This window comes from Zootoca vivipara, chromosome 2, assembly GCF_963506605.1.
Source record: "Zootoca vivipara chromosome 2, rZooViv1.1, whole genome shotgun sequence".
NCBI lineage: Eukaryota > Metazoa > Chordata > Lepidosauria > Squamata > Lacertidae > Zootoca > Zootoca vivipara.
In genome coordinates, this window is record NC_083277.1 from 77,226,167 (window position 1) to 77,247,667 (window position 21,501).

At 40.8% G+C, this 21,501-nt stretch overlaps 2 protein-coding genes across 3 annotated transcripts in view; one reads left to right on the forward strand and one right to left on the reverse strand.

The window, feature by feature from the left end:
- The window catches only part of KCNIP1 (potassium voltage-gated channel interacting protein 1), a 495,512-nt gene that overhangs the window by 441,757 nt on the left and 32,254 nt on the right, over nucleotides 1–21,501 (reverse strand). The window lies entirely within an intron of this gene.
- KCNMB1 (potassium calcium-activated channel subfamily M regulatory beta subunit 1) overlaps nucleotides 1,064–21,501 on the forward strand; it is a 312,631-nt gene continuing 292,193 nt past the window's right edge. Inside the window, exons 1-5 of one of the 2 annotated variants that reach the window (XR_009557167.1) lie at nucleotides 1,064–1,231; nucleotides 3,852–3,949; nucleotides 7,082–7,251; nucleotides 8,884–9,070; nucleotides 12,256–14,449. Coding sequence is in view for 1 of the 2 variants with exons in the window: in XM_035105219.2 (XP_034961110.1) it covers nucleotides 7,115–7,251; nucleotides 8,884–9,070; nucleotides 12,256–12,540 (609 nt within the window). In the remaining variant the exon portion in view is untranslated. Of the gene's footprint in view, nucleotides 1,232–3,851; nucleotides 3,950–7,081; nucleotides 7,252–8,883; nucleotides 9,071–12,255; nucleotides 16,522–21,501 lie in introns of those variants that run through there. The other variant, XM_035105219.2, reaches the window with a different exon arrangement.

A 21,501-nucleotide genomic window follows, 5' to 3' on the forward strand; every position in this document is an offset into this window, starting at 1 on the left:
TTATGTAATTTTGATAATGGTTTCACATTCATAGCTGCCAAGTTATCCCTTTTTTAAAGGGATTTTCCCTTATGCTGAATAGGCTTCCTCGCGAGAAAAGGGAAAACTTGGCAGCTATGGATTCACATTATTTTCAATTAATATTTCTTGTAATTTTGACTTCCCATTTACAAATCCTATTTTTTAAATGATATTTAAAAAGACTTTGTACCTGCAGATATTGCAGCCAACTGTTACAATATGGTTTAATTTCTTCATATGTTTTTAACCTCCATTGTCCATTTTCTCTATCTTTGGAAAGCTAACGGTTTAAAGGTACAAAGCCAATTACTTTTAAGGTGTGAGTGTCTCCCCATAGTTGAAGAGGTTTTTATCACCTCTTGCCGGACATCTGGATCTGTTTTCTCATTAGAAAGATTTTGCAATAACTAGATATTTCCCCTAACTGGAAAATAGTACCGGTATATAAGAGCTAATACTGAATTTGGGCAAACATTTGACCCAGCCTTGAAGGAACATCTTAATTATCCAAATCTCTTTCTAAAGTTCCTCTTTTTGCCATTTGCTTAATTTTTAGTCTCTCCCCCTGTTCAGGGTGTGGAGCAGAAAGTAATTCCGGACACAGCAATGAAAGTAAAACTTTCTCTGGATCTAACAATTTCATCTTCTGATCTTTATTCTATCTTTATTACTCAGATTAATAGCAATGCATAATTAAACACAATTCTCATTACAATGATGCAAAATTATAACGTGGCTGTGTTTCTGCAGAGATATTTATTTTATACAAACACCACACAAGATCTAGCTTAAAATTCATGTTTGAAACTATATTTTCATTTAATGGAGAAAACCAATATATAATAATTTGACACAGGTACTCCCAAACAGGCATCTTTTCTAGATCTACTGCATTTGGTACAAATGAAAATAGGGCCTTAAGTTGGAGTTGTTCATAACATTGTGGGTCAGCTTAGAGTCTGTAGCAATTAATCTTTAAAAGACTGCACACTTCCATACCTTACCATTTATGGTAACAGAAATCTCATAATAAGTGAGCTAAGCTAAAAGTCCAGTCACAGCAATCAGGGCAAGGAAGTTTTGTGCAATGTATTTTTTTCAGCTGTGGATTTGCTGCTCCTTGATTGCTAATATGGAACAGACTCAGGATATGTCAAAAACATTATGAACACAAGACCTTCTGGGCAAAGACTACCAATTCCCAGCAATTGTAAGTAATATTTCAGAGAAGTTTGTTTACCTATTTGCAATCCTTTGCAGTAGTGTGGGTGTGTGGGTGTTTTAACAGAAAAATTCTAAATTTCCTGAAGCATCTCCCACCCCATCTAGATAGCAAACACATTTCAGAAATATTGCAAAATATTCAAAAATATCAATTTTTGAGTAATGGACAAAAAAAAGTCACAGGCGGAAATGTTTCATTGAATCCTTTGCTTATATAAATCATACAGGGACCAGAAAAAATAAAGTGAATAATATATGCTAAGATCTTGTGAACAGCACAGTGTGAAAGCATCATTGTAAGGGTCAATGCTCTAGATTCCTCTAAATGAATATATTTTGCTTCAGCAACGAATTTTTCTAAAGGAACACAGTGAATTTGATATTCCCATTCCTAGTTTATTTTTTCTGTGGATTTGTAGTTATTAATTTTTGGTTAAGAATACTAAATGTAAAAAGCCCTTTCGTGGCTGGGAATGAACCAAGAGCCACTTTAGAAGTCTGTTTGGGTTGTTTTGCTTTTCATTAAAAGGCACATTTTTATTAAATGTATCTTAGAGCTTTTGTGATAGAATGGTTTAAGAGATTAAATAAAGAAACCCAAAATGTCACATGTGAATAATCCTGATAACATTTATTGCAGAAAATTATATCAAATTATAAAACAAAACAAAATAAAGCACTCAGTGGGAAAAGTATGCAATACCAACCCAAAACAAACACAAAGAAAAGCCAAACCAGGATTTATGAATCTTCTTATTAAACAAAGTTTAAAAAAGCAGAACTGAAGTTTGCTGTCCTACTTCAAAGTGTCTGAAAATTACAAACACAACTTCATGGCACCATGCTATTTTGTCTACAAAAGTAGTTGTGTCTGTTACAGAGGCCCTGTGTTATTCTTCCCATCTTGTGTCACTTAAGATTTATTTCTAGGACAGCATCACCAGACAGCACCTACAAGGTAACAATTCACATAACAAATTTATTGAGGAGAACTCAAGGGAGCCTGTACTGAGCTTTGATTCAAATAGGTTACAGAAATAAATTCCCCTTTATCCCTCACGTTATGACTGTAGGTCATGTATAAGTTTGCTGACTTGGAGATTGATATGGCTTGTGATGGCCCCACACCCCCAACAATCCACACCCCTATGAGGCTGACTTGCAGAAATTCAAGTAGTTCTTGCCCTACACAGGAAATGGGTTTCCTCTGGAAAAAAACAGAACACTGCATCTAAAAATTAAAATCCACCATAGAAGCTGAACACCCAGGTCAAGCGTAATATGAAAATTATCACGAGTAGCAGCAGAGTTCCATGATTACATACAACATGCACAAACAATAATTCCCGAACCCAACAACATTCAGCAAGGCCACAAAAAGTTTAGGATTCAAAGTCTCTAGATGTAGCTTTGGAGATTGCTTCTTTTAACATTGCTTCATCTGATTTACTATCATACAGGCTTGTCTCTAAGTCAGAACTGAAATTACCCCAATGTACATTTAGGGTTTTCATCACAGACATTATTCCACATTGTATTTATGTGCACAAGCAAAAAAAGCTTGGGAATGAGGTTCTATTTAAACTCTCTGTTGACATTTTAAATTCAATCAATTTATATAATTTCAAGAACAAAAAGGACCCCCCCAACAGCTGAGCAGGAAGTTAATTTGTAGGATTGCTAAACCATTTGTGTACGTGCACTAAACTTAGACACAGGAATGAGCAGACCATGAATTGTTTTGTCAGTATAAACTAGCAAAGTTAACAGAATGTATGCATACAAGGAAGAGCATGCAAACATGCTGTTTGGGTCTGGCTGCATGTTGCACGCATTACAAAACCAGTCTTTCATTTTGTTTTGTTTTGTTCACGAGCAGCTGTATTTGGAGGGGTGTTTGAAAGAGAACAGCAGTGTATCTTGGCGGGGAGGGGAAAGTGCTCCATAAGCACCCCAAGCCACTTTTCTGTCTGCAGGGTCCTAAGGCTTGATGGGAGCATCAGGGGCGTAGGAAGAGGGGGGCGATGAGAGCGTGCCGCCCCCAGCAGCGCTATCCCGGTAGGGTGCCATCGTGGCTGTCCCCGCCCCCTTTGATTCACATCCAATGCCCTTTTGAAATGGGGGTTATTGGTTTGTTTCTGTTTTGTGGTTTTATATTGTGATTTTATCCTGAAACCACCCTGAGACCTGTGGGTATAGGGCGGTATCCAAATTCAAGAAATGATGAGGAGGAGGAGGAGGAGGATGAAGAATGTAGCACCATAGGTATTATTCCCACACACTATGTGGACATCCTGATATGGTGATCCCAAAGTCAGGCTTGTGTGGCTGTGGCTTCCAGGTTCCGGTGAGATCACACAGAAGCATCCCTTGGTTTCTGCCAACTGATGTGGCTGCCTCATTCTGCCTCCTGGACAGGATGGCCCTGTCCATAACTATGCATATTAACGCCACATGACCCCATGCACCCTCTAAACCTGTTGGGGGGGTCCCCAAACTTTCTGAGTAGATTGAGGGGGCACCAGGGGGCACAGGAAGAAGAAATGAATATAGAATCTATGATTTCCTCTTCTTATTTCATCTCCTCTTTATTCCCCTCCTCACAGGCCCAACAGAGAACATCTGCCTTACAATGTCATTCTAAAGGACTTGCATCTACATGGTTATAGGAATGTCCATCACTGCTCAAAACCTTAGTAATCAGGTATGGCAGCTCAAGGTGTTTTTTTCAAGATGATGACTGGTTCTTGAAAATACTGAGGGACTGTGTCTGAATTGCAATGAATTCCTTCCCTTCAAACTTGCTCTTCTGCTAGGTCAACTTTGTAAAACTCAACAATTCACAGTTATTGAGGCTGCTGAATGCTGCGTTTAAAAATATTTTGCTTCTAGATAAAACTAACCCAATCCCTAGAAAGATGGAAAGTTTTGCTACCCTGAGAACAGTCAACATTATCTCAACATTTCTAGCTTTTTCTGCTAACCTAGAAGTACAATGCATCAGAAAAAGAAAGTGTTACTACGTATCTCTTCGAGTAACAAAACTCATGTGAGCTTTAGAGAGATTTTAACAATCTTGTTAAGGCATTGTATACTAATTTCTAAACAATATTGAAATGATGGAATAATACCACATGAGACAAAAATATATCACTGAACCATTTCAAAGATCTATGATATTTAAACCCAAATGCATGGGATCTTCCTAGGACTGCTTTCATAACTCCCCCCCCTCTCTCCCTCTCTCCCTCCCTCCCTCTCTCTCTCTCTCTCTCACACACACACACACAAAATCTAAAACTTGAGAACAATAAAAAGCATATTGTGGCAGATACAGCAATGGTAGCAATAAGGAAATACCCAATTTTAACAACTAAAAGCATAGTAAAGCATTTTAAAGGCCTTGGCCTGGTACCAGCAGTGTTACGTCATTTGCCCGCACATGTGTGCCGGGCGGGGGGTGGTGGAGGTATGAACAGAACCCACTGCCCCAGCCCAGCCCTCACGGCTGATGCCACCAGGTGGGCGCGCATAGGGTGCAGGGGGGTTCATGGAGCCTGTGTGCCAGCCCAGCCCTCACCACTCGAGCCATGCAGGACCATGGTGTACCTCCTGCCCGCTCATGCAGGGAGGAGCCTGGCCTGCTCATGCGGCTCTTAGCAGGCAAATCTGCAAGGGGGTTGGGGATGTGGCAATGAGACCAGGCTGGGCTCTGGAGCCCAGAGATCATTGACAGCAGGCAGGGTGAGATGGGGATCCCTGCGTGGGGGCACCTGGGTCATGCCCCCTTAAAATGGTGCACCCAGGGCCACAGACCCCCCCACACCCATGCTACACCCCTGCCTGGCACCAAAAATATATCAGTGTTCATGTTAGGTGAGCCTCACAGGGAAAAGAAATCCATAAATAAGTCACCAGCACAGAGTGACTGACGATAATCTCTGTATATGAGCAGGTTTCCCTTCCAGGACTTTTGTTCCTATGTATACTAGAGTTTTAAGAAGGTAGCACCACCAACACTTTGAGAGAAGCTCAGAAACAGTCTGGTCACCAATGTGGTGGTGGTGGTGGTTAATATTTCAGGCATAGGCAAAGTCTGGCCCTCCAGACGTTTGGGACTACAATTCCCATCATCCCTGACCACTGGTCCTGTTAGCTAGGGATGATGGGAACTGTAGTCCCAAACAGCTGGAGGGCCAGAGTTTGCCTATGCCTGCCTTAATCCCTGTAAAAAAAACAAAAACCCTGAAGCTGCATTTTGAACTAGCTGAAGTTTTCGAAAGAATGTTCAAAGGCAGCCCCATTTGCAGAAAAGCACTAAAGGCTGCTCCATGCAGCAACAGGCTGGAGTTGAAAGCTTCCCCCCATTTCCTCAAATCAACTCATTTGACAGAGAGAGCAGCTGCACAAGACACAAGTGGCTGTCCTCCCTCATAAAACAATAGGGGAGAGAGGCCACATCTCTCTCTCCTTATCCCTTACTGCTTTAGAGGAAAGACCATAACTTTCCTTTTATGCCACCTCCTTCCTTTGCCAAAGTGGAGGAGGCGATGACTACAGAGACACCGGGAATCATTTCAGGTAGAAGTATTAATGCAGAACTTACTTTCCCCACATCCAAATCCAAAAGTAGAGCACTGAGTTACTGTGCCTGGAACTGGCACAAGCAAGATATAACCCAAAGAGAGGTGCCAGTATGTATTATTCCTATGGCTGCAATGGAAATTATACAACTGCTTCTGTTGGCTGGATGTATTTTGTCTAACTCTGTTCACAGCAGGTTTAAATGACACGGTAGTTAATGCATTAGAGGCTGCTGACAGATTCTCTGCACAAGTACGGTATACCAATCATAGCTATACATAGCTTTAGTATTTAGATGACACTGAGACACTGAAAAGGCTTAGTTCAAGTGAAAAAATCAAGCCTTAGGTGAATCACATTGAACCATGTCACCCCAATCAACACCACATGTATCAAGTAAATAAGAATAGATATCCCTTTATTCATAGGGACAGCCTAGAAAACAAATGTGTGAATACAGTTAACATACCTGGGTTTTTTGTGGGGCGGTGGTGGTTATGTTAGGAGACGCTTGAGGAGCTGCATGACAATGGGAGTGGAAAGCAAATAAGTTGACTCTTTTACACCGTGCTGAAGTCCCAACAAAAATCACAGAAGCTGCAACTTGCATTTCAAGGGAGGGTTGTTTAGATATATTTATTGGCACTGATGGGAACTTCCCTTGAAATGCTTTAAAAAGCAATTAATATCACATCCATTTTGGCCCACTGGTGCAGGTGAACACTGAAAATGAGTCATATTCACCTGCACTTTCTAATTCTAGCAGTGCTGAATCAAGCACGCTAAAGTGTAAAAGTATACAAGCCCCATGAAGCAGCCAGTTAATGAGATGTGAACCACTGACCACTACAACAAATAAAAAGACAGCATGCATCTGTCCCTGATATGCCTGCTGCATTCACAAATGAAGCATTCCAGACCAGCTTTGTATGTGTATGTGCAGCAAAACTCCAAATAACCAGAGTATGTGACAGGCAATTAAGTCACACACAAACATACCGTAGATATATATTAGTCTGAGTATCTGAAATTTAGTTTTTAATCTTATCCCTGAATAAGCAATTCATTGAATTCCACATGCTACTGGGTTTATTTTGGAGTTTTGCTTCTCAGAAAAATAAGTATGCATAGATTTTTTAAAAAACCCCAGAAATGATCTAAGTTTTGAAAGATGAGGATGAGTTCTTGAGTATGTTGAACCACCACAATGGTAAAACTGATTGCTTCTGTTATTTATTTTATTTTTACACAGAGATAAAGGCCACAGAATCCATCACCATAAATCATGTTGGGGAAAAAGCTGGTGACAGCACAGAAACGAGGGGAGACCAGAGCATTCTGCCTGGGCTTGGGAATGGTAGCATGCTCAGTGATAATGTATTTCTTTATCGGAATCACCATTGTACCCTTATACAATAAAAGGTAACTGGGCTTGTTGAGCAGGCATGCATGTGGTTTTCTCCTTCAGCATTCGGGACTATCCCAACATGCAGAATGCATTCTGGGTCTCAGTGCCATAGCCTCGTCCAGTCCATTTGGAATCTTAAATTCTGTGATCTAGGCCTGATTTCAACATTGACAGTGATAAAATTTGCAATCTTGAAGATTGAGCCAATGCTTCTCGCCATGTGAAACAATGTATGTTGTGTGTGCCACACAAAGACTAGCACTCTGCAAATTTCATTATTCTTTCCTCTCAAATTGAGGAAGAGAAACCACACAAAAATGTTTCCAAATGTCCATATCACACACTTCTTATTTTGGAAGTGAACAATGTGTTCCCCACAACTGCATGGCTGGCTGAATTAAGTATATCAGCCTAACCATAGATAATTCTGGACATTAATGTGTTCTAAGAACTGAAATTCTATTTCACTTAGGAAGCACTTAAGGCAGGATGTTCATTAACTATCCATTCATAACAGATCTTCATTGCTAAATATGCCTAATCAAATTTCTGTCTACAGAGAAGTTAACTTGGAATTGCTTAAATGGAAGGCGCTTTAGCTTCTGGAGCAAGGAAATGTGCTTATCCTTGCTGTCATGGTTCAGATCAGAACCGTCATGGTGTTCCCCATTGTGGCAGTGAAAACGTTTCAAGCTGACCAGTTAACTAATAAATATTGGGCACAGCCAGTGAACTGAACTGTGCATATTTTGAGAAAGGAATTAGCTTATCTGAAATTTATCCTGGCACTGTCATTTCATATACCATGCACACCCACCCTCTTTTTCAAACAGTAAAGCTATTTGTGCAAATTCCACCAGAACTTAGGAAATTCCATCAGAACTTAGAGTAGCATCTGTTTTTGGGTGGTAAGGGAATACTGCTATAATAAAAAACAAGAGCCAGATTTAATAACGAACCAGATTTCAGGAGGGGAGGGGAGACTAATACCAGAAACCAAACAATCAGGGATGAATGTATGTATATTAGATTTTTCCAACTCTGCTAGTAACATATGGTTATAAAAAGGCAAGTTGGGATGCGAGTGATGCTGTGGTCTAAACTGAGCCTCTTGGGCTTGCCGATCGGAAGGTTGGCAGTTTGAATCCACGTGATTGAGTGAGCTCCCATTGCTCGGTCCTAGCTTCTGCCAACCTAGCAGTTCAAAAGCACACCAGTGCAAGTAGATAAATAGGTACCGCTGTAACAGGAAGGTAAATGGTGTTTCTGTGCACTCTGGCAATCATCACGGTGTCCAGAAGCTGTTTAGTTATGCTGACCACATGACCTGGAAACTGTGGCCCAGAGAAAAAAAGCTTGAGAACCACTGAGAAAAATGTTTAAATTACATACTTTGCCATAGAATTAATCAACATAATTCATTAAACTTCAGTTTCTTAACAATACTGCTTCTTGCTGCATAATTTGCAAAAAGTGACATTTTAAAATATTTGCTAGAGTTCAGCCTGAAATGCTATGGAAATGAATGAAGTAGCTGAATATTTAAGTAGTACTGGGCTGAAGTACATGGCTATAACTCTGGAAAGCAGTAATATGTGGTACTGCATTTAAAAGCAGGAAGGGGGGGGTCTTATTTGTTTTTGCAGTGTCTGGACCAATAAAGGTGTATGCGAACTGGAAAATGCCAGCATCAAGGAACAGCAGCAGTGTGACAGCTCCAGTGATGAAAATAAGTTTCAATATCCTTGTCTGGACATCATGGTCAATTTGACACCTGTTGGGCAGGTGGTAAAGCTTTATCACCAGGAGGAGACTGTGTTCAGAAACCCCAAGGTTTGAGTTATATTCATAAGAAATCTTGATACTAAATCTACATACCAATGTCAAAACCCAGATATTCTTCAATGTACATATAGATAACATAAGCATAATGCCACTGCTCCTGGTCACACACAAGTACTGTAAAACAGTGTTTCTCAACCTTTTTTGGGCCACGGCACACTTGTTCCGTGAAAAAAATCACGAGGCACACCACCATTAAAAAAGTTAAAAAAATTAACTCTGTGCCGCCCTATATTGACTATAATTATGACTGTAAGAAACACTTGCCAATTGCTGTGTTGGTTGCAATCTCCTGTAATAAGGCTTCACAAGCCGTCCGGCGGGTTAGTGTTGTGTATTGGCGGCCGCCAGGCTCATTTGCACTGAGCTTTGGGAAAGAGGAGGAGAAATATTGCTTTCCGGCGGGTCAGTGCTGATTATTGGCGGCCGCCAGGCACGTGACAATGCAAATCGCCCTTCTCGTCGCCGCACGTCGCGGCACACCAGCCAGCAAATGGACACAAGTACAAAGATTCACAAAATGTTTATGGGTATGTGTACCCTTGCTTCCTCTCCAGAAAAAAGCACTGTATGTGGCCAATACATGGGCCCAGAGGCTTTTAAACATTGCACTGGCTGCATGGATTGCCTGCATGCTTCTGACCATAGCACTATTATAGGGATAATAGTGCAGTTCACATTCGATGCAGTTCACATTTAATTTGCACTTTAAGAAATATAAGATAATCCAAAAAACAGCCAACTTTAAAAATTTGTACTTTTCCAGAATTCACAGTGCATTTCTCCAGCCAAGTACTGTACACAAAATACTGGCTTGTAGTGACCATAAAATGCATATATTATTGAAAGTAACTTACAAAAAATGCATTATTATAGGGGAAATTGCATACAATTTTTTTAATTGTACTGTAAATTCTTTGAGATATCTCATAGCACACAATTCATAAAATAGTGCAAACGTATATCTTAACAAAAATTCTCATTAAAGGACTGCTAAATTGTCATGAGGACTTAAATTGCAAACTGATGCTGAGAAGCATAGAAATGATCTTAAGACTGCAAAGATGAGAAACAGATAAATGGAAATTGATAGATTTGCTCATTCTGACCCCTGGGTCAGATTTGTCTCCAGCTTTGGAAGTTTCACATTCCTGAATACTTTCACTTGGAATGGAAATCAAATATCAGAATCAATCTGCGGTTCTTGCAGAGGTATTGGCCTAAAATTCAACAAGACATTCAAAAAATACTAAACAACAACCACCATTTAAAAACATTTTGGCTTTTTGTAATTCCTGCTCAGCCCATCTGCAGCCCATCTGCAAGGTTCTCACAGTGTCAGAATAGCAAAGCAAAACTGAAAATGATTGCTCATTCCTACAATATATCCAAACAACTTCAGTTTTAGTGATATAAGAGAAATCAAAAAACCTTTTCCAAATAGGGAATTACTATTTTAAACAGAATTATTTTGCACTTTCACTTGTTTGTTTTTAGCTGCATTTGTTATTATTTTCAGTGTCTTACAGTAATTCATCGTCTAGCAGGAAATAATCCTATTTACATTGCATATCGAAAATTCCCTAGACAAATTAACAATACGGGAAATTTCCCTAATGGAAAGCTCAACTTGTGCTTCAAGGCCATCAATAGTTGTTCATGTATTCTGTCTCAGGCACACAAGGACATTTAGAAAGAAATATGATTGCACAGGAATACTTGCTCATATTAGAATTACATCTTTGAAATAGTGATTTATAGTTCTCCATTACATACATTGTTGTATTACATACATACATTACATACATTACATACATTTACTTTTCAGTAAAACATACAGGAGAGAGCTCTCTCTTTTTACATACAGAAAATAAAATGCTACAGTGAGCAGCTCATTGATCTTAAATTGTGGGGCAAAAGTGTTATATATTTCTCAATTTCTAATATATAATCAAGTAAAATTAGATAAATTGTAAATTTCTTACTATAATAAAATTTCTGATTGTCTTACGCAAGGAAACAGGTTTGCTCCAATTGTCAAAAGTTTCATATATATAATTCTGGACATCCTTTCTCCCCTTCTATGTGACTGAGCTCTGTTAGTAGGGGTGGGTAACATAGAAGGGTGGTGCCACAGAGCTACTGCCCCAACAGCAGGGCAATGGTGAGGTTAGGGCTATGGGAGCACTGAATTAGCTCTGCTGGTACACCTGGACAACACCAAGCTCTCCTTCCCTCTGCCCTATGCTGTACTATCCAGGTAAGCAGCAGTGATGCCACTCTCAGTAGCGTAACCTATGCCAGCACCCACCCATACTGGTTACTCTTGCCTAATAGTCATTTATTTTGTATCCCCCCCAAGTCCTCAAAACATTTCACAAGCATTTAATAATCCTTACAATAACCCTGAAATGTAGGCCATTGTTATGACTCCCAGCAGATCATTCTGTTCTCAGATACTCTGTACTAGACATCAATAAAGGGGTAGATCTATGTGTATTGAACTATGGTGAAATACTGACAGTGCAATCCAGGGGGTACTTGATACACTTTTGCACTACAAAATGTGGTGGTTATGATTCTCAATGACACCTTCTTTCACACACCTATCCAAAAGGCAGCACTTGCTGCCTTTGCTGCCAAGCAGAGTTAAGTTTTTGTTGCTACCTTATAAGGCACTGAACAGTTTAGGGCCAGAGCAGCTCCTTCCACAGAATCCAGCCCATTGCCTGAGATCAGGGGACACCAACCCTACTGTACTGTGCCTGGTAGTGATTTGTCTGGTGGTGACTCAGGGGAAGGTCTTCTCCACACTAGCACCTTCCTATAGTAGGTGCTCTGCTGGCTGGGTAAAACATACCTATTGGCAAATTCCATCCCCACAGCTATTCCTGCCTGCCCAATTGCCATAGAAACCAATAATCCAGTTGGGAGTGACTCCTGAAATTAGTCCTCAGATTGCTTGAGTTCTTCCACTTCGTTTCAAAAGAACTTATGTAAAATTCTGAGGGAAGCTTTTGGAAGTTCACCTCTCTCTATACAAAAGTAATGATAATATGTATATTAATGATCTAGTGCACAGCTGGCACTTAATGCCAGAAAGCAATATGGTAAGCTTTTCCTGTTACTGAGTAATTATGATTAACTGGTTTCCTGGGGTTTGTTTGTTTCTGCAGTGCTCCTACATTCCCCCGACTCTGAAGAATTATACTGCAGTGCAAGAGAATGTAGAAAAAGTAAGACAAAATTTCACAGAAGCCCAGCTGTTTTATTGTTATTATGACCCATCAAGACAAGAAGCCACTGTCCTTTTAAACAGAGAATATCTTCCAGAGCGTCTTTTCTTCACTTTTGTCTGGCCAAGTCTGATGTTGATTGGTGGAGTCCTGATTATTGTCCTGGTGAAAATAAGTCAGTATTTTTCTATATTCTTAGCTCCACAGACCAGAACAGGTATATAGAATGTCCCAATGTTTGCCTGTATCTTACATTCACATCTGTATCCAAGACAAGCTGTGAACAATTTCTGAAGTTTAATCACTGTGAAGTAACAAGGTAGGAAGCATAAAGGAGACATGGATAAGATTAAGAGCTGGAGGCCATCCAAATGAGACACATTATTACTGTACTGCTTTTGATCAGATAAGAGTTGCAGAGTCAGCTTTTGTTCATAATTCAAGTTCTGAATTGTTCCATGATCAGAAACCTGGGCAAGGAAATTGGCTATATTCTCACATACACTACTGTTGAAACTGTGGGTACTCAGAACATTTTACAGATTGAAAACACCAGTTATTTTGGGCCACTCAGCACAGGCTTCCATGTAAGCATAGGCATGGGTCCTTCATTGTACACTATGAGGGCTAGATTTTAAAATTAATTAATATGACAAAAAGAAAGAAATACCCTGTAAGCTATTCAACATAATGTGGAAAATGGAAGAACATTCATGTCCTGCCATCTGCCCCTCCTACCCAAAGAAATCCAAATGAATGTTATATTGTTAGGATGCGACATTTGCAACTGAAATTATTCAACACCTATTGCAAATCAGGTTTATTATCAAAATTTACAGATTTTCAGCAAAACAATTCAGCAATGAAGATTTTTGCAATGATCAAATCAAACAAGTCATTGAAATAGCGCAACACAATGGATGCTTTCTGCAAATTCAACTGAAATTGCAACTTAACCAGCTTTGAAAGCAAGCACTACAAGCAACTCAATGTACTGGTAAATTACTACAATGCACTGTTGCAGCTGTTGTCATTACCTGTGCATTAAGCTAATGTTTAAAGCTTCATTGCTCACTGAAGAACAGTTGTGTGTTCATGTGCTACCTAAATCCCTAACAAGCATATACATGGAGCCCTCTTAATAGCAGAGTCTGAGTACCAGGCCAAAGGCAACCTTGGCAAAGACATAATAATGGAGAGCAAGGCTATCAATGGCTATTAGTGGGGGACTCTTCTAGCATTACTGGGAAATCCTTATTTTTCCATGGTTTCAGATCATACAGTCATGGATGGTTGATTGGTTGACAGGCATCCATCTGTCTCAGAAGACAGTGGAAGAGAGCACCTTTGGAGGTGAAGTCAAATTTTTGGAGACTTACAGCACCTGCTATGACTGTACAGACTGAAATGGAAGATACCCATTTTGTGCAGCTGGGGAAGATGAAGGCCTCTGGTTTGCCGCTGCAGATGCACCATGGTGTTTCTTCTTTCTGTGCTTCTTCCAGCAGTCATTCCTCCTCTGGTCACTGCTGTGGATACATGACTTGACTGTCTCCTGGCACTGCAGCCATATGCAAGGGATTCCCACACAGGAGGGTTAATGTTGCAAGCCTTCATGTCATATTTGTAGACAACTTTGTAGCACAGAGAGCTGGTCTGCCAAAGGTCCAGGTGCCTGAAACCAGTTCTCCATAGTACACGCCCTTGAAGATCTTCCATTCTGTGAACATGACCAAGCGCGCGCAGATGTTGCTGATACAGGAGTACAAACATGCTGGGAATGTGGGCTTGGAAAAGCACATCTTTGTTTGAGATTCTGTCCTGCCATGTAATGCCCCAAATCTTCCTGACACAGTGCACATGGAAGGCATTGAGGTGTTATTCCTGGTGGGTGTAAGTTATCCACGTCTCGGTTCCGTAAAGCATTGTGTTCAACACACAGGTCTTGTAGCCCTTTATCTTGGTATGGGTTGTTAGCATTGCATTCTCCCATAAGCTTTTGAGGAGGCTGATTCATATACACAAATATTCAACACAGCCAGAGAGCCATTTAATTCAATGTTCATAGATTGGGGACAGGACCTGCAACCACACTGTGCAGGAGTGGAGTGAAGAATTTTTTTAAATTGTAAATGTAAAAATGTGGAGAGCTGGACTTAATATAGGAAGAATGAAAAACCGAGAGAAACAAAAACATTTACCCATCCTTCACCGTGCCACAGTGATAGAGCACATGAGGTGGTTGGTGGTTAGAGTCATTCAGATCTCATTTTTAATTCTATAAGAAGGGTTTTGTAAAGCAGCAAATACAGTACAAAACCCACACATGGATCCCCCATTACAAAAGGATTTCAAGTTTTCTAGCTCCAACATATTATAATTAAGTGAATAAAATTAAAGAACAAAATCACAATACACAAGGTGTGTCAAATACTTCTAGATTCACAGTTGCTGAATCAACCAGCTGTTCTTTAAGCAGTTGTGGGGGTTCTTCATAACCCTGGGCTCAGGTATTTGATCTTCTTTTTGCTTGGCCCCACGCGGTGCCAAGAAAATTGCCTGGCCTCTGCAGATGGAATTCTCTCTCTGTTTATTACTGCCTATTGAGCAATGCAAATCAAAACAGCACACCATTCATGTTTAGTTACACTCATAATGCTTATGCAATTAGCATTTGGAAAGAAAGCTATAGCCTCAAAGGAGTTGCTGTTTTCCCCAAATATGATCAGAGCAACACCATCACCTCCCTGTTCCTCTAAGCAACTTACACTTCTGTGGTTTTATTTTGGTGTTTCACAGTTGAGTGCAAAAGGTGTCAAGGTGTCAAGAAGTTGAAGAAATTATTTCACAGCTCCCATAAGTGGGGGAAAAAATCTGTATATTTAATGGTTAAAACCAAACAAGGGGTCTGCTTCAAAAAGTGTCAAATTTCACACCATTTCCTGAATGCAAGAGCTTCTCATGTAGAGAAAATACATGCATAGATTTATTGTATGCAACCACCATATATTATTTTAGTAATGTATGCAGTCAACTAAATAAACCCGTGTGATCATTACATATAGCAAGGCACACACAGGTTCCACACCAATTCCTACATTTGTATGTATTTAATTTTTTAAAATGTCACTCATCCAAATAGATACGGACGGAAATACAGCTAGGTATTGAGACAGAAGTCTAAAATTGCTCCCCTATCTCTTCACTCCAATCTCCTCTGGGCGGTCAGTGAAACCAAGGGACGAAGTGCCAAGGTGGCATATGATTTTATTTTAAATTATGAATGAAATTTATACCTTAAAAACAACCATGAAAACAGATTGAACATCAATAGATACATTGCAAATCACTAAATATATCTGCCTAATATAGAACTAGCATACCTCCCACCATTTATTAGATGGAAATTGGGACATGCTCACAGTGTCATACCAAGGTTCACAGCCCAAGCTGCCCTTCTACAATTGCATATTGGTCAAGACTAAGCTCTGTCCACTGTATTCATCAATCCTGCAAGAACTTGTTCTGTACTCTTTTCCAAACCAGTGTGTTTTTCTGTTTTATTAAATATAACCATTTTTAAAATATAGCTGTCCTATAATCTGCTTTAAACAGTTGGAAATGAACTTCATCAGAATGTGAAGTGGCAAGCAGTGAACTAGGTATATGGGCAGGCTGTTTGGACCAGTGAAACCAACTATGTGTCTCCTTGATCCTTGCCCATCCTGGCCCCTAAAAGCGAGCTGGGAAGGGTTGGGCGATGAGCTCCGCGGGGTGGTGAATGCCTCCCTCTGTGAGGGAGTCTTTCTAGACCGGCTTAAAAAAGTGGTTATTAATCTGCTTCTTTAAAAAAATGTATTCATTCCCATCATTCCCAAAGCATATTCATTCCCATCATTCAGTCCAGACAATGCGATCCTCCTCAGAGGGACTTCTGCTGATTCTTTCATTGAAAGAAACGAGGTTACATGGATTCAGGCAGAGGGCCTTCCTGGTAGTGGCGCCCTCCCTGTGGAACACCTTCTCTTCAGATGTCAAGGAAATAAACAACTATCTGACTTTTAGTTAACATCTGAAGGCAGCCCTGTATTGGGATGGTTTTAATGTTTGATTTTTAGTAGAATCATAGAATCAAAGAGTTGGAGGAGACCACAAGGGCCATCTAGTCCAACCCCCTGCCGAGCAGGAAACACCAACAAAGCATTCTTGACATATGGCTGTCAAGCCTCTGCTTAAAGACCTCCAAAGAAGGAGACTCCACCACACTCCTTGGTAGCAAATTCCACTGCCGAACAGCTCTTACTGTCAGGAAGTTCTTCCTAATGTTTAGGTGGAATCTTCTTTCTTGTAGTTTGAATCCATTGCTCCGTGTCCGCTTCTCTGGAGCAGCAGAAAACAACATTTCTCCCTCCTCTATATGACATCCTTTTATATATTTGAACATGGCTATCATATCACCCCTTAACCTTCTCTTCTCCAGGCTAAACATACCCAGCTCCCTAAGCCATTCCTCATAAGGCATCGTTTCCAGGCCTTTGACCATTTTGGTTGCCCTCTTCTGGACACATTCCAGCTTGTCAGTATCCTTCTTGAACTGTGGTGCCCAGAACTGGGCACAGTACTCCATGTGAGGTGTGACCAGAGCAGAATACAGTGGTACTATTACTTCCCTTGATCTAGATGCTATACTTCTATTGATGCAGCCCGGAATTGCATTGGCTTTTTTATCTGCTGCATCACACTGTTGACTCATGTCAAGTTTGTGGTCTACCAAGACTCCTAGATCCTTTTCACATGTACTGCTCTCAAGCCAGGTGTCACCCATCATGTATTTGTGCCTTTCATTTTTTTTGCCCAAGTGTAGTACTTTACATTTCTCCTTGTTAAAATTCATCTTGTTTGCTTTGGCCCAGTTGTCTAATCTGTTAAGGTCATTTTGAAGTGTGATCCTGTCCTCTGGTGTATTAGCCACACCTCCCAATTTGGTGTCATCTGCAGACTTGCTCAGGATGCCCTCAAGTATGTTCTGATATATGCTGTGAGCCCCTCAAAGTGGCTGGTGAAACCCAGCCAGATGGGTGGGGTATAAATAATAAAAGTATTAATTGTTGTTGCGTTAATCTCCCTACAGCAACACTGAATATAAGATGCATCCTCATTATTGGAGACTGTGGGTTGGAAGCTGAATCCTGAATAATGATAAACCTAGCAACTCATATTAATAACATTTTAATCATTACAATCTCCACAAGGGCACACCTTTATTAGGGCAACCAAAATGTCACAAAACAGTAAACAAGCTTGGCATGAACGCCATAAAGTAAGGGAGTGGGAATGATTGATGGCACCTGAGACCATGCACCAAGTTTTTTCTGCCCCTCGCTTCATCCTTGCCAGAGGCTGGAGTAGAGAGGATGGCATTGGCAAGAGATAGGCAAGGTAATAGATTCGGATCTCCTAGATGCTATGCAGGTTTCAGATGACACTTGGGGATTCTGGGTTGAAGAAATACAGGGAATTTACAGGGAACAAGACAGAGGGCTTTATCAATAGTGGCACCCTTTCTGTGGAGATGCAGGTAAGCATGTATGTTGCTCTAGGCTCCTTATAAAGGAAAGGCAGCATATAAAATGTAACTCATAGCTATAATAAAACTTGCTTCAAAATCCACCCTTCACCATGATGGTCTTAGGCAGGTCACTCACTTTCAGCCCAATAATCATGTATAAAATAACCATAAGAAGCCAGGTCTTTAGTATCACAGACAGTATCTAAAGTTTAACATCCATCGGGCTGGGCCTAGAGCTAGGAAATGTTTACCCATAGTCTGAAAAGAGAAAAACCATAAACAAATTAAAAAAATATGCTCACTCCTATTGCAATGAAGCAGATTATTTTCAAATTAAATTAAATTGCAAACAAAATGCATGTCTTTGGCTGTATTCAAAGTACAAAAAGTAATAAAGTAATGGAGGCCCCAAACCAAAAATGTTCAAAGGCATGAAAGAAAAATTCAATTAAAAATAGTAGATAGAACCTCCAGGAAGCAGATGAGAAGAAAATGAGTTTTTATAATGCCGCTTTCCTCTCCTTCCCACTCCCTCAATCCTACAAAAGGTAGGAGGGCTATAGGATTTACACACACACACACACACACTTCTGAGTTGCGTTGTTCACTGTGCAAAGTGTCATTTATTTACTGCTTTCTGTCCTACCCTCTCTTCAAGGAGATCAGAATAATGTACATGGTTCATCTCTCTTCCTAGGCTGCCTGTTTTATTTTTGTTGTTGTTGTTTAGTCGTTTAGTCGTGTTTGACTCTTTGTGACCCCATGGACCAGAGCACGCCAAGCACTCCTGTCTTCCACTGCCTCCCGCAGCTTGGTCAGTCCTGTCTTCCACTGCCTCCAGCAGTTTGGTCAGACTCATGATGGTAGCTTCAAGAACACGGTCCAACATTCTCGTCCTCTGTCGCCCCCTTCTCCTTGTGCCCTCAATCTTTCCCAACATCAGGGTTTTTCCAGGGAGTCTTCTCTTCTCATGAGGTGGCCAAAGTATTGGAGCCTCAGCTTCACGATCTGTCCTTCCAGTGAGCACTCAGGGCCGATTTCCCTCAGAATGGATAGGTTTGATCTTCTTGCAGTCCATGGGACTCTCAAGAGTCTCCTCCAGCACCATAATTCAAAAGCATCAATTCTTCGGCGATCAGCCTTCTTTATGGTCCAGCTCTCACTTCCATACATCACTACTGGGAAAACCATAGCTTTAACTATACAGACCTTTTTCAGCAAGGTGATGTCTGCTTTTTAAGATGCTGTCTAGGTTTGTCATTGCTTTTCTCCCAAGAAGCAGGCGCCTTTTAATTTCATGACTACTATCACCATCTGCAGTGATCATGGAACCCCAAGAAAGTAAAATCTCTCACTGCCTCCATTTCTTCCCCTTCTATTTGCCAGGAGGTGACGGGACCAGTGACCATGATCTTGGTTTTTTGATGTTGAGCTTCAGACCATATTTTGCACTCTCCTCTTTCACCCTCATTAAAAGGTTCTTTAATTCCTCCTCACTTTCTGCCATCAAGGTTGTGTAATCAGCATATCTGAGGTTGTTGATATTTCTTTCGGCAATCTTAATTCCAGTTTGGGATTTGTCCAGTCCAGCCTTTCGCATGATGAATTCTGCATATAAGTTTTTACACCCATTTTTATTTTTACACCCATTTAATTATTTTATTCTTTCAACTAGGGTGGGGATAGGGAATCTGTGGACTTCAGCTGCCATCAGCTCCAGCCAACATTGACAGACATCAAGGGATGATGGGAACTGGAGTCTGACAACATCTGGAGGCCCATGAATTCTCCTTCTTGAAACAGAATTGGACTGAAATATAGTTCTAGGTCATTTGAGGCCAGCCTTAACATATACTATATCGCAATGCAAAGTCGTCCAGTTGTTGGACCTCTATTTCTGATTTGCAACAAAATCTGTGGAGATGAACTACCTACTCCAAATTAAGTGGGAATGGAGAAGATGCACATGTTTAGCTTGGCTTTCAGTTCTGCTGCTTGCCCCAAAGTGCCCCCATCCTACCAGTGCAGCATGACACAACTACGTAAGTGAGAATGTTTTACTGCCAGACACTGTCAGATCCTCTTGAGGCCCCTGAAGATCCCATGATAACTTGACAGCTGGCAAGATGCAGGAGAGTGCTGCTGTCTCAGGTGTTCTTTTGTGGCTCTTCACAGCCACATTGCATGAAAGGATGGAATTGGAAATGCCTCTTCCATCTTTTTTACTGCTTGCCTTAAATCAATGGATAAAAGCTGAAGTGAATTTTAGAGGGAAATGAAGGTCTTCATTAAGTAATTAAGGCCATAAACAAAATGATTCAAGTGGATGCATGCCCACTTTGAATTTATGTGCTACTGATTATCACTTTAAATGCATTACTTCTAAATCCTCACAAGCAACAGGCTATGGAAGGCGGCCATATTTTGCAGTCATTGTTTAAAGCAACTCTAGTAAGTTAAACAGAAGACCTGTTTGCAACACACTGTTTCGTTAATAAAAGTGCTTCTAGGAATATTCCAGAGGTGACTACAAGCCTTTAAAATCAGCCAAACATACAGTTATTTCTACATAATTTTTCAAGAGAAGCTAATCCAACAAAGTTGTAAAAACTTTAAACAAGGCCTCTGCATGTTTCCTGTGTAACTTTACCTTTCATATGTTAGTCCTGTGCCATCAGGCAAACCTAGAACAAAGTTAGTGTGACTATGCCTCCTACAGTAGAGAGGACAGCCCTTCAGGAACAATCCACCCATGGGGCAAGGTAAAGCGACTGCCTTGGGTGGCAGAATTCACAGAGGCAGCAGATCCGGCCTCAAAGGAATGCATCTCCCAACACTGCTGTCACTGCCACAGTTGCAGCCTGCCGGATCTGCCTCCTCCTTGGCAGCCCCTCCCCCAGTGCCACCTCTGCAGTGGCCTCTTGGTGAATAGGAGATGCTGCTGGTCTCCTGCCAGCTTTGATCCCAATGTAGATCTTTACTCTCCCCACCTTTTTCCTAGTGGGGGGGGCACCATTTTGTGGTTCACCTCAGGTGTCAAATGGTCTTGTGCAAACCCTGCAACCCTCAGGTGAAGGGCTGTTTAGCCCAAATCTAGTTTAAAGAACTATAAGAAGAGAGAGGAGGAGGCTTGAAATTTGTTGTTGTTGTTGTTGTTGTTGTTGTTGTTGTTATTTTCAACAATTCATATACTACTTGATTACAGTTATGATTAAGTGGTGCAAAGGAGACTCAATATAATGAAAGTAAGTTAAAACTATTAATCAGAATTTAATTAGAAGCCTGCAGGAATAATAATAAAAAGTAGGTACTAGAGGTTCGACAGGTCTGATCTCAGCTGGAAGGGAGTTCCATAAAATTGGGCCCACAATACTGAACAACAGCTCCAATGGATAAGAGCCAGGAATCCAAGCCATGCGGACCACTAGCACTGACTCCTCCCAGGAATCAAGTGCTCCCTATAGAATCTTGGACCTGATTTTGCAAATTAATACAAAAACCTTGAATCTGGTCCGGTAGTGTATGGGCAGCCAGTGCAAGCTTTTGAGCACTAGAGCTGTGTCCTGGCATACAATATGTAACTGGTAAAAGACACTCATAGCCAATGAGGCTAGCTG